The 13,718-nt window shown below is 39.9% G+C and overlaps 1 protein-coding gene across 2 annotated transcripts in view; it reads right to left on the bottom strand.

Annotated features, from left to right (window-relative positions):
- The window catches only part of CDH20 (cadherin 20), a 231,648-nt gene that overhangs the window by 39,709 nt on the left and 178,221 nt on the right, over window positions 1–13,718 (bottom strand). For both annotated transcript variants that reach the window (XM_017528847.2, XM_037738625.1), the window contains exons 5-6: window positions 13,536–13,703; window positions 9,037–9,224 (exon numbers count right to left, since the gene is read on the bottom strand). In XM_017528847.2, the coding sequence (XP_017384336.1) occupies window positions 9,037–9,224; window positions 13,536–13,703 (356 nt within the window). The remainder of the gene's footprint in view (window positions 1–9,036; window positions 9,225–13,535; window positions 13,704–13,718) is intronic.

The following is a 13,718-nucleotide window of genomic DNA, read 5'->3' as shown; positions in this document are numbered from 1 at the left end:
GTTTACTTGGTAAATCTTTCTCCATCCCTTTATTTTGAGACTATGTGTGTCTTTGCACATGAGATAGGTCTTCTGAATACAGCACTCCAATGAGTCTTGCCTCTTTATCCAAGTTTCCAAGTTGCCAGTCTGTGTCTTTTAATTGGGGCATTTATATTTAAGGTTAATATTGTTATGTGTGAATTTCATCCTGTCATTATGATGCTAGCTGATTATTTTGCCCAGTAGTTGATGCAGTTTTTTCATAGTGTCAATGGTCTTTACAATTTGGTATGTTTTTACAGTGGCTGATACCAGTTTTTCCTTTCCATATTTAGTGCTTCCTTCAGGAGCTCTTGTAAGGCAGGCCTTGTGGTGACAAAACCGCTCAGCATTTGTTTGTCTGTAAAGGTTATTATTTTTTCTTTGCTTGTGAAACTGAGTTTGGCTGGATATGAAATTCCGGGTTGAAAAATCTTTTCAGGAATGTTGAATATTGGCCCCCACTCTCTTTTGACTTTTTCGATTTCTGCAGAGAGATCTGCTGTGATTCTGATGGGCTTCCCTTTGTGGGTAACCCAACTTTTCTCTCTGCCTGCACTTAACATTTTTTCCTTCATTTTAAACTTGGTGTATCTGATGATTATGTGTCTTGGGGTTGCTCTTCCCAAAGAATATCTTTGGGGTATTCTCTGTATTTCCTGAATTTGAAGTTGGCCCGTCTTGCTGGGTTGGGGAAGTTTTCTTGGTTAATATCCTGAAGCATGTTTTCCAGCTTGGTTCCATTCTCACCATCACTTTCAGGTACACCAGTCAAATGTGAGTTTGGTCTTCATAGTCCCATGTTTCTTGGAAGCTTTGTTTGTTCCTTTTCATTCTTTTTTCTCTAATCTTGTCTTCATGCTTTATTTTATTTTGTTGGTCTTCAATCTCTCATATCCTTTCTTCCATTTGATCAATTCAGCTATTGATACTTGTGTATGCTTCATGTAGTTCTCGTGCTGTGTTTTTCAGCTCCATCAGGTCATTTATGTTTTCCGTAAACTGGTTATTCTAGTTAGCAATTCCTCTAACCTTTTTTCAACATTCTTAGCTTCCTTGCATTGGGTTAGAACATGCTGCTTTAGCTTGGAGGAGTTTGTTATTACCACTTTCTGAAGCCTACTTCTGACAATTCATCAAACTCATTCTCCATCCAGTTTTCTTCCCTTGATGGTGAGGAGTTGTGATCCTTTGGAGGAGAAGGGGCATTCTGGTTTTTGGAATTTTCAGCCTTTTTGCACTGGTTTTTCTCATCTTTGTGGATTTATCTACCTTTGGTCTTTGATGCTGGTGACCTTTGGATGGGGTTTTTGCGTGGATGTCCTTTTTGTTGATGTTGATGCTGTTCCCTTCTGTTTGTTAATTTTCCTTCTAACATTCAGGCCCTGGCCCCTCTGCTGTGGGACTGCTGGAGTTTCCTGGAGGTCCACTGCAGACCCTGTTTGCCTGGGTATCACCAGCGGAGGCTACAGAACAGCAAAGATTGCTGCCCATTCCTTCCTCTGAAAGCTTCATCCCAGAGGGGCACCCACCAGATGCCAGCTGGAGCTCTCCTGTGTGAGGTGTCTGTCAATCTCTGCTGGGAGGTGTCTCCCAGTCAGGAGGCATGGGGGTCAGGGACCCATTTGAGGAGGCAGTCTGTCCCTTAGCAGGGCTCGAGTGCTGTGCTGGGAGATCTGTGGCTCTCCTCAGAGCCAGAAGGCAGAAATGTTTAAGTCTGCTGAAGCTGCACCCCCAGTGGCCCCTTCTCTCAGGTGCTCTGTCCCAGGGAGATGGGAGTTTTATCTGTAAGTCCCTGACTGGGGCTGCTGCCTTTCTTTTAGAGATGCCCTGCCCAGAGAGGATGAATCTAGAGAGGCAGTCTGGCTTTGGAAAGTTGTGGGAGGCTCCACTCAGTTCAAATTTCCTGGCAGCTTTGTGTACACTGTGAGGGGAAAACCGCCTACTCAAGCCTCAGTAATGTTGGACGGCCTTCCCCACATCAAACTCGAGCTTCCCAGGTCGACTTCAGACTGCTGTGCTGGCGGTGAGAATTTAAAGCCAGTGGATCTTAATTTGCTGGGCTTCATGGGGGTGGGATCTGCTGAGCTAGACCACTTGACTCCCTGGCTTCAGCCCCTTTTCCAGGGGAGTGAACGGTTCTGTCTCACCGGTGTTCCAGGTGCCCCTGGGGTATGAAAAAAAAAAAAAACAAAAAAAACCTCCTGCAGTTACCTTAGTGTCTACCCAAATAGCTGCTCAGTTTTGTGCTTGAAACCCAGGGCCCTGGTGGCGTAGGCACCTGAGGGAATCTCCTGGTCTGCAGGTGGTAAAGACCATGGGAAAAGCATAGTATCTTGGCTGGAGTGCACTGTTCCTCATGGCACAGTCTCTAAGGGCTTCCCTTGTCTGGGGAGGGAGTTCTCCAACCCCTTGTGTGTCTCGCGTGAGGTGATGCCCCATCATGCTTCAGCTCACCCTCCGTGGGCTGCACCCACTGTCTAACCAGTCCCAATGAGATGAGTCGGATACCTCAGTTGGAAATGCAGAAATCACTCGCCTTCTGTGTTGATCTGGCTGGGAGCTGCAGACGGGAGCTGTTCCTATTAGGCTATTTTGCCACAACAGTGTCCTTTGAAGAGCAGAAAACTCTTAACTTTGATGAAGTCTTGCTGTTTCTTTGGTAGGTTGGGATTCTGGTGTCATATGGAAGAAATCTTTGTCCAATCAGGATTACGAAGATTTTCTCCTGTTTCCTTTTAGAAATTGTATTGCTTTAGCGTTTTACATTTAGTTGCATGATTCATTTTGAGTTTTTCATGGGGTATAATCGAGGTTTATTTCTTTATTTTTTTGCAAATTGTTTCCAATTGTTCCAGCATCTGTTGAAAGTGCTAGAGTGAGTTTTTATTATTGAAATTCTTTTTAAATAAATTACTTAAGACTTTAAGCTATGTAAGATTTTTGTCTCCCTCACTTCCACATTTAAAATGAAAAACATTGCCCTCAATACTCTAAACTTTATTACTTATGTATTTATTAACAGAGGCAAACTCTTGCTTATGTTGCCCAGGCTGGCCTCAAATCCTAGGCTCAAGAGATCCTACTACCTCCATCCCAGGAAGCTGCAACCACTATGTTCAGCCCTTAAAATTTAAATTGCCCACACTTGATATGTGAGTTTTGGCTTTTCCCTCTTGAATAGTTTGTGTTCTTTTTATTTTAAATATCAAATAACTGCCTATTTCCATATTCATAATAGAAATTTAAAAAGTAGTAATATCTGAGAACCCAATTTCCAAATTTAAGAAATTTCTTCAAGTTAGAGGATACAAAAATGAAAAGCCATTATATCCTTAAAAATTGAGTCATGAAAATTAAGGCACAAAATGGTAATGCAACTTTAATTACTAATTAAGGAGAATTAAGTATTCTGTTCTTTGTTCTCTCAGCACATTATCACACTTCCTTTTTGGCCCTTCTTTTGTATTACAAGTATTTCTTTGTGCATTGATCCCACTCCCCAGACTCATGGGCAAAGGCTACGACTTAGTCAGATTTTTATTCCCCAGTGCCTAGCAAAACAAGAAACTCAAAAGGTAGCAAAAAAAAAAAAAAAAAAAGGTTACATTGAACAGTACAAAAAGTTTCTCAATGTGAGTATTAACATTTACTGGTTGAGTGATAATATATACAGATTTTGTTAAGGTATTTTAGTAATTTAAGATGCACAATTTTTCATATTTTGATATTTTAGAAATAGGGTTGCTTCTCCAATTGATGATGCCTTACAATTGCTATAGTCTCAATGAGGGGCAAAGGGATCTTTATAAGCAGTAGTTGTTACTGCCTGTGTAAGCCAAACCTAGTCAAAGCTATTCATGTTGTACTTCGGCGGAGTTCTGCACATTGTTGGTACTGTACGTGTTGAGCTTTACTGCCTTCTAAAATGTCTTTAAAAATGTTACATTATGATTTGGCATTGAAACAAGAGTTATCGTATAGAGAGAACAGCATGCGAACAGCAGCATGCAGTGAATCTAACATTGGTGAAACAAATTTGTCTAACTGTGCCTACAAGAATACTTTATAGACACTAAACTAGGAAATAGGAAAGCATGGTATTATTTAAATTGGTAAGAAATTTTCTTAAATGACCCATAAAACAATGATGAGATTTATAATTCATGACATCTTACATTTGATGAAATGTAGAATTTTTGTTCTTTGTGACCTGCATAAGAAGAGAATGGACTCTAAACAATTGCTTCTTGTTGTCATAAGATGTAAGATATGCAGAAGACTAGAAAATGGCACATCATGCTCATTCAGAGTAAAGAACATCCTGAAAATTATATATTTCAAGTTATACTTCAAGCATTTAAGAGACTGAAAATCGATTGATTGATTACTTAAAAGCTAAAACGGCCAAAGGTATTGGGTAGTAATCAGTGTGGTTTCCTGAAGACCCAGTTCTATCACGCAACTCGATTTCTCTGTTTGATAAAGTATGTACTTCTTAGACAAATAATAGGCCTAACAGAAATAAATCAAAAGCAGAACTTTTGTTTCAAATTTATATGACATTATTAATTACCAAGTGGGAAGATGGGCGTGGAACAGACATCTGAGTGAATGTTGTTCCAAAGGCATAGATTTGAGAGCAGTCAGTGACCTCTAAAAGTATTTATTATATGTGATTTGTCCATCTATGCAACTTATTGACCTCTTTCTTACTTCCATTTTCTGGCAACTCGTAAGTTCAGAAGAGAAATCAAAATGACCTTGGCAAAATTGATATATATTTTGATTAAACATGGATATCATTTTAGTAATGACAGTGAAAAACAGTTCTGTCTTAAGAGCCTTCATCTCTTCTGCAGGTAAGGGAGCTAGAGAAAACACATTTTGAGATTTTTTTCAGAGACATAGTTGTTACAGGTAATAGACTTTTTAAAACAAGTTGCTTGTAATAGAATCTAAACTATATTGTGATAATCCAACATAAATTGATATTATTTTATTATTTAGAATTATACATTAAGACATAGATAACATTTAAATATTGAGAATCCCAAAAGTTTTTTTTCTGATTGCTTAATTGTTTGAATAGAGTTTTTGTACTAAAGAAACAATAAGGCTGATTACAATGGCTCACACCTGTAATTTCAGACCTTTGTGAGGCTAAGGCAGGAGTATCACTTGAGCTCAGGAGTTTGAGACCAGCCTGAAAAACATAGGGAGACCTTGTATCTATATATATATATATAAAATTAGTTGGCTATGATGATCATGGCTCACTGTAGCCTTGACCTTGTGGGCTCATGCAATCCTTCCACCTCATCTTCTGAGTAGCTGGGACTACAGGCTGCAGTGAGCCATAACCATGCCAGTGCACTCCAGCTTGGGCGACAGAGTGAGACCCTGTCTCAAACAAACAACAAAAAAATTAGTTGGCTGTGGTGGCACATGCCTGTAGTCCTATGACTCAGGAGGGTGAGGTGGAAGGATTGCTTGAGCCCATAAGGTCAAGGTTGCAGTGAGCCATGATTGTGTCGCTGCACTCCAGCATGGGCAACAGAGTGAGACTTTGTCACAACCAACCAGCCAAAACTCCAGTAATTCAGAAATTGGATTTGCCTTATTTACAGTTACCAGTCATAGTTAGCAATGTATTATGCTTTACTTGAGGCATACCACATAGTAGGGGACCCTATGACATATACCAAATTAGTATTGTTATTTTAATCGCCTATTATAATTGTAGCATGTGATATTAATTCTCAAAGAATGAGAATAATATAAGAAATTCTAGTATTTTAATTACATCTGGATTTGTTTGATTATTTAGAAGTTAATCTCAGCATTTTGCACTGTTTCAAAGTCACTATGTACAGGATAGAAAGTCTTCTCGTTTGTGGAATTCAGGATCCTTTGCTGTGATTTTTTTTTTTTTTTTTCTGTGATTGACTGCATCTTAAATAAATACAGAACAAGCATATGAATTCGTCCTTTATTCCCTTCTAAAGCAGTGTTAATTCAGTTCTATCAAATAGCATAGAAAAAAGTTATTATACACACACATTAACTCGTGTTACATTTTAATGTTATGACTATTGCTTTTGTCAAGGTTGTCAGTGACCTCCATGTTCCTAAAGCCTGCGGTTAATTCCTGATGTTCTTACTTGACCTGTAGCAGCCTTTGTCACAGGTGATCACTCCTTTCCTTGGAAGCACGCTCTTCATGCCTTCAGGACACTGCACTTCCTCAATATTCCTCCTGCCCCCCAGTCTCTCCTCAGTCTCCTTTCCTGTCCTTATGTTTTCCCTGACTTCTTCATCTTGGGGTGCCTCAGGGCTTGTTTCACTGTCCTCTTTCTGTCTATGTTCAGTCCCTTGGAATCTCATTTGTTGTATTTGCTTTAAGTACCATCTGTATGCTTATGATTCCCAAATTTATATTTCCAGCCCAGGACCCTTCTCCAAACTCCTCTCTCTTATGAATGTGTCTTATGTCTGTTAGACACCAAATAGCCGTGACATGTCTCTACTTGGTGTCTAATAGACTCTGCAAATGTCACATGCCCAGAACTGAATTCCAGTACCTGTCACCCCTGCCAACTGCTCTACTTGCAGACTTCCCCGTCTCAGTTAATGACAGACAGCTCCATTCTTGTGGTTCAGTTGACCCTTCTCTTTCTTCCATATCTTCGTCCACATTTTTAGGAAATCCTTTTTGCTCTACTTTGAAAATATGTACAGATTCTAACCACTTCTTATCACTTCCATTCCCACTTCTTAGGGGAAACCCTGATCATCTCTTACCTGGATTACTGGAATAGCTTCTCAGCTGGTTTCTGTGTTTCCACTCCTCTCTTCTTAAACTCTCCCCACCTCAACACAGCCTACTGAGTATTTTATAATGAAACCCAGCCATGTGATCCATCTGTTAAAAATCCTTCAATCATTCCCTACTTAGAGTAAAAACCAAAGTCCTTGCAGTCAGCCTATACGGTCCTACATGATCTGGCTCCTTTGTTACTTTTCAGACATCATCTCCTAAGAGTCACCCCCACACTCAGCCTTATGACACTGCCCTTGCTGTTCTTGAAAGACAACAGACATGGTCCCACCTCAGAGCCTGCATTGGCTGTCCTTTTGCTTGGAACACTTTCCTCAATAGTTCCATGCCCATTCTCTTGGGACTGCCATGTACACTTTTCACCAAGAGTCATTTATAGGGCACCTCCCACACCGTCAACCTGCTCCACTCAGTGGTATGACTAGGCTCACTGTAAGTCTTTGCATAAATGCCACTTCTCTGTGATGCCAGTTCTAACCACCCACTTTATTTTATTTTATTTTTCCGTAAGTTATTCGGGTACAGATGGTATTTGGTTACATGAGTAAATTCTTTAGTGCCGATTTGTGAGATTTGGGTGCATCCATCACCCAAGCACTATGTACTGCACCATATTTGTAGTCTTTGATCCCTCGCCCCCCATCCCACTCTTCCCTCCAAGTCCCCTAAGTCCAGTGTATCATTCTTGTGCCTTTGCATCCTCACAGCTTAGCTCCCACTTATTAGTGAGAACATACGATGTTTGATTTTCCATCCAGGTCACTGGAAATGCTGTTAGTCCATTGCTTTTTATAACTGTGTAGTATTCCATTGTGTGTATATATATATTTACGCCACAATTTCTTTATACACTCTTTGACTGATGGACATTGGCCAACCACCCAATTTAAATTTGAAATGATCTTAGCTTTCCTAGCCTCACTTATTTTTTTCTATTCTGCTGCTCACCCCATGTCAATGATTACCTTCTAATAAACTACTTTAGTGACTTGCTGTTTTGATTGTCTTCTTCCCTTGCTAGAATGTAAACTCCATGAGGTCAGAGATTTTTGGTTGTTTTATTTACTCTAAATGCCTATAACAATATCTGGCACATAGCTGGCAATCAATAAATATTTGTTGAATAAATCATTTAAAATATATTGGGTTTTAAAATGTATTCAAAATAGAGAAGAAAGATTAAGTCAATGAATTTTAAAATTAATGTATTTCATTAGACATATATTTACTAGGGAGTTAAAACTTCAATTTGTAAAAAGTTTTATCTTCTAGCTAAGTATATCCATATGTGCTTTATGTCACAGAAAGAATGGATAGCTTATCTTGGTACTTTATCATAAAACAAAGGAATTTCAAGTAATAACAGTCATTTGGCAGCTATGTTTGATAAAGCTTTTTAAAGTTTAATTAGAATTTATGAATCTTTGAGAAGCAATTAAAAATTCCCTGCATGTTATTTATTGATTCATAAATAATATTATGGCTTGCTTTATTGTTATGTATGGTATGCTACAATGCATGTGTTATTCAAGTGCAAATATTGATCACTTCATTAACATCATTAGCGAATTAAGCTACAGGAGTTTTTTTTTTTCTTTTTTTTGAGATGGAATTTTGCTGTCATTGCCCAGGCTGGAGGGCAATGGAGTGATCTCAGCTCACCATAACCTCTGCCTCCTGGGTTCAAGTGATTCTCCTGCCTCAGCCTCCCAAGGAGCTGGGATTACAGGCATGCACCACCATGCCCAGCTAATTTTTTGTATTTTTAGTAGAGACGGGCTTTCTCCATGTTGGTCAGGCTGGTCTTGAACACTCCCAACCTCAGGTGATTTGCCTGCTTCGGCCTCCCAAAGTGCTGAAATTACAGGCGTGAGCCACCGCGCCCAGCCACTACAACAGTTTTTTTAAGTGGCTAGGTAGAAGGAATGTATTTAGAAATATATTTTTTATCATGACCTGGTACCTTTTCAGTAAAATGATGGCACAGCCAGTGTTTGCATATAAGCACAAAGATCAAGAGGTTTTCTGTGTGTGTGTGTGTGTTTTAATAATAGGAAAGCGCTTTTATCAGAGGATTTGGGGCAATTCATATCAATAATACAGCAGTCCTTACTAGCATTTCATATACATTCAAAGCACCCATGAACATGGTTTAGAAAAAGGAGTTGGATTACCTTCTTCACAGTTATGATACCAACTTGGAAATTGGGATCTGTGCTAATGTCAAAGGCATCTGCACCGTCTCCATCCACAATAGTGTATTTCATCTCTGCGTTGATGCCTTCATCCAAGTCCTTGGCAAACACTCTCCCCACAGTGGAGCTAATTGGAGCTGATTCCAACACACTCATCTGGTAATGTTCTACAAAGAAAAGCCAGGACACACATTCTTGATAATCTGTCACTATAAAAATGCCTCACATTATCGTATCTTATCAGGCATGCTGTGCAAAATATCTTTTTTTTCTGGGTTCTGAAAGTAAAACTTGAGTTTTTACAGATAAAAACTGAGGTGCAGAAAGGCTGAGCAAACCGTCATACTGGTCATGGCCTGTACTGGATGTTCAATAAGGAGGAGTCAAACAAGTTTGAGTAGAACAGGGTGAAAGCAAAACAACTTAGTCCTAGTGACCGGAGCTTGAGTGGTAGGAAGTATCTTGCATTCAAATCTTTTAGTACTTCCTAGTGAACTGAAGTATTTCCTCAAACTGCAGTTCCTTATGAGAATGACCAAATAAACACTGTGGTCACAAAGTGCATATTTATTCTGTTTATGCTTCAAACGTTCACCTTTTCTTTCATGGTCTGGCCCATGTGCTGAGTGCCCATCTCTACGACCACCTGCTCAGAGGTCGTGGAGACCAGTGATCTATAAAGGGGGAGCAGCCGTGGAGAACAAGCTCCAGCAGCTCCATGTGCTGCCCCTCAGTGTGTCCTTGCACCCGAGACTGCCTCAGGCTGCCTCTCCATGGCCAGACCCTTCATGCTTCCTGTTTTCTTGTTTCAGAATAAAATACCAAAATGGTTCTCACATGTGTAAGAAGCTCAGAGTTGGCAATCTCCTTTTAGACGTGGTATCTTGAGCTCACAATTAAATTTAGTCACTTTCACTTCCATGAAGTTGCATTTTTACCAACTTAGCTTTTCTGGGGATCAACTTTTTGATGTTCTTTGTTATTTTGTCAATCATAATGTGACTAACTAAATAACAAAAATCACACAATCACATTTTCATTATGTACATATTCCCTTTTATTCTAATATGTTTGTAAGCAATGGGGAAGATTGGGATGTGAGGGCTTGAGTTTCAAAAAGATTCAGGGAGGCTGACAGCACCCAGCCAGCTCATAGCACCCTGCCTTGCACAGGAGAAGACATGATACTTGTTCTTTACAAATATGAGCCAGGAAATCTTTAATACTTGTACTAAGCTGGCAGGCGATTGGATTTCATGATCTCTTTCCATTTACTTCCAAAGTTGTTGATGGATTACACTTTGCTGTTATAGAACTTTTGGGAAAAACAAGCATCTGTCAACAATTTTCCTCATCCCAGGAAAGCTATGTTATATGTTTAAATATCTACATACAATTTCTGCACACGATACATTATGTTATAAATAGAGAGCTTGAGATCTTGATGTTTTATTACATTTGGTTCCATTAAAGGTGACTGAGCTTGTTCAATGTAAAATATTAGGTGTGTTATTTTGTTGGCATTCTGTATTTAGTTATAGTAATATTTGTAGAAAAGAAGCAAAATGGAATTCCTACAACAAGGAATCAGAAGATTAATTAGGGAGAAGAGTATATCCAAGATACGTTTATGGAATATCAAGGTCATCTAAACTTAGTTTTAGCAAATAGATGGGGAACTATTTAATGAAGAGAGAATGCAAAGTTTTAAAAGATCAGAAAGGAGGAAGCAGAGATAATGTGTGTAGAATGCATAGAGACACAGAGATTTAATTTTTTTTACATTTCTATTTTGTCTTCCATGAAACATAATCCATACTTCCACTCTACCCTAGAGTCTCCACTAAAACTGTATTTTGAAAAAGTGACAACTTAAAATGTGTGCTTTAGGATGGTGTTAGGATGTTGGTTTGGGGCTGGGTGCGGTGGTTCATGCCTGTAATACCAGCATTTTGAGAGCCTGAGGAAGGCGGATGACTTGAGCTTAGGAGTCCAAGACCAGCCTGGGCAACATGACAAAACTCCATCTCTACAAAAAATACAAAAATTAGCTGGGCATAGCGGTGTGGACCTGCAGTTCCAGCTGTAGTTGAGCCTGGGGGTTGAGGTTACAGTGAGCTGTGATTGCACCACTGCAGTCCAGCCTAGGTGACAGAGCAAGACCCTGTCTCAAAAAAAAAAAAAAAAAAAAAAAAAAAAAAACCAAAAGATTGGTTTGGGAGGCAAGACTAAAACCCCAGTAATCCTTGTGTTGTGTTCTGCTATTGTGAAGCTGCTATGCTTGGGGTAACGTGACTCCTGACTCCTGACAATATGTCCAAACCCATCTACCTTTCAGCTATTAATAACCTGAGCTATGTAATAACCTGGTTTTTCTGTCCCTTCTGCCTTCATCAGAGGCACCTGTCTAGTGTCAACTGTAAAAGCGAATAGTTCAAGAGTGTTCAAGAACTTACAGTCTATAGTGTGAGTAATGTGAGCCCCTCATGAAGTAATGAAGATGGAATCCACACGATCACCAAAGCAACACAAAGCCCAACCACGTGGCATTTCATAAACTGTTCCGTGATGCTCTCGTGTTCTGCACTGTCGGACCAAGCAACTTAGGAACTTACTTACTTGCACCCTTTGTGAAATGCTTATCTATTATCCTGCCTTTTCCATCATGAATGCTCATGAGGACTTTGTGTGTTCAATTTGTATGTAAATATTTGAGCTCTTTCTGTGTTTACATAGATAGAATGGGAGGTTCACTTGGTCTGGCTGATTCAAAATGCAACTATTCATCTGACATTCTGGCTAGTCTGCCTTGACTCTCTCATTTTAGTTTAGTTATTTTTTTTTAAAGCCCCATTTCCCCAGCTAAGTCTTTCACCTGCAATTGCACTTCCTGCTCTCATTTCTCCCGCTGCTCCCTTCAGGCATCTGCTTCTCAAATTCACGTCTCCATTCCTGGGCTCTGTTCCACAGTCATAGCTCTATATTTCCACTTTCCTTAAGGATGTTCAACCTGATTGTCCTCCTGTCACTTCATATTCAAATCTGAATCTGTCTCCCTCCTTCGCTGCCACTAGTTCTATTATGCATCCTCTATTTTTATTAGTAGTACAATCCTTCTCCCTGTCATCCAGAGTGAAAACCTCATTGTCATCTTTGACTCCACCTTCTGCCATGGTTTTCCCTTAGCCAGGAAATCAAGAGGCAGAAGCCCATGTTTTCTTATTTGTACCATTCCACTCCTCCTGCTGCTTCCTTAAGTCCTCAGCAGTTCAAGTCTGGGCCACTCTAAACACCTCCTAACTGACTCTTGACTCCCCTGCTCCTAGTCTCTGCCCTCGCCAACCCCTCCTCTACATGGCTACCAAGTCAGCCTTTCTTTATGTCTCTTGCTCAAAAACTTTTCTATGGCTTCCACTAGAGATACAACACATTTTAAAGAGTAGGTTTTAATTTTAGGAGTCTTTGAACATAAAATGAAATTGAAAACTTATTTCCAGGCAAGATTTTTTTTCCTCTTGCACATTTTTACTGAAATGAGCTCTAGGACAGTAGGTACTTTGTTTTGTTTGTACACAGCTTCGTGTTCCATTCATAGACTAGTGCCTGAAATAAATATTTTTTGAAAGAATGAATGAGTGACTTCCCCTTCTGGAATGTTTTTTTTTTTTTTCCTGTCTATATAAACCTGTTTTTACTGTTGTTGTTTTTAATTTTTTTGATCTATTTTGGTTGAGAATAAACCTGTTATATTCTGAAACCCTCTATTGAAATCTCATCCTTCTGTGGAGGCTTCATTCATTTCAGTTTATGCATTTATCTCAGTTTTGCACTATTCAAGTGGCACCAAGTTCTACTATGGGTTAATTTTTCCTGTGTGTAAATGTGTCCTCCCAAGTGGATTTGAAGCTTCACAGGAGCAGGGACTGGATTCCAAGTGTCTTGTGCCCCTCATGCCCAGCACTCTCACAAAGCAAGTGCTTGGTACCTACTGGACTGATTGGTGAAGATTGTCACATGGGTGGGTGTGTCCATCTACAGCACTGGCTATCAGTGTGTGCATTCTCAATGGAGTAATATTGCCCCCTCCCGGGGAAAAGATAGGTCTGAGAGGGTGTGATGAAAAAAATCTTAGCCATTACAAGTTTGTGGCCCACTAAAGGTCAGCTCTACCCAACAAAACTTATTCCTTAGTATGGAACTTTATGTAGGGTGGGTGGGCATGGCAATCAGGAAAGAAAGTCTAAAAAGATTCCACAGGGAGATTGGAAAAAATGTTTGAAAAACCCTGGTTTAGTACTATGGGAAGCTGGGGGCCTGAAGGGAACTAGTTATGCAAGAATTGCATGATGAATGTAAGAAAGGAATCTACGAATAATTGAATTTAATGAGGAAACCCAAACTGGTCTTTCTCCTGTACCACTGTAACAAGTACGTCCCTCTAGGTGGCAGGTCTGTGCTCTCTTGGGTTAGGTACTCACTCTGGGGAAAGCGGGGTGGGTTATCATTGACATCCGAGAGCGTGATGTTGACTGTTGTGGTCCCAGCTAATCCCCCAAGCTGCCCTCCCATGTCCTTGGCTTGGATAATCACTTCGTAGTATTCTTTGGCTTCTCTGTCCATGTTCATGAGCGCTGTCCTAATTACACCTGCAGGATAGAAAC

Source organism: Cebus imitator, unplaced genomic scaffold (genome assembly GCF_001604975.1).
Source record: "Cebus imitator isolate Cc_AM_T3 unplaced genomic scaffold, Cebus_imitator-1.0 Scaffold55, whole genome shotgun sequence".
NCBI lineage: Eukaryota > Metazoa > Chordata > Mammalia > Primates > Cebidae > Cebus > Cebus imitator.
Note: the sequence above shows the minus strand (reverse complement) of the source record. Positions and strands in the feature narration are given on the sequence as shown.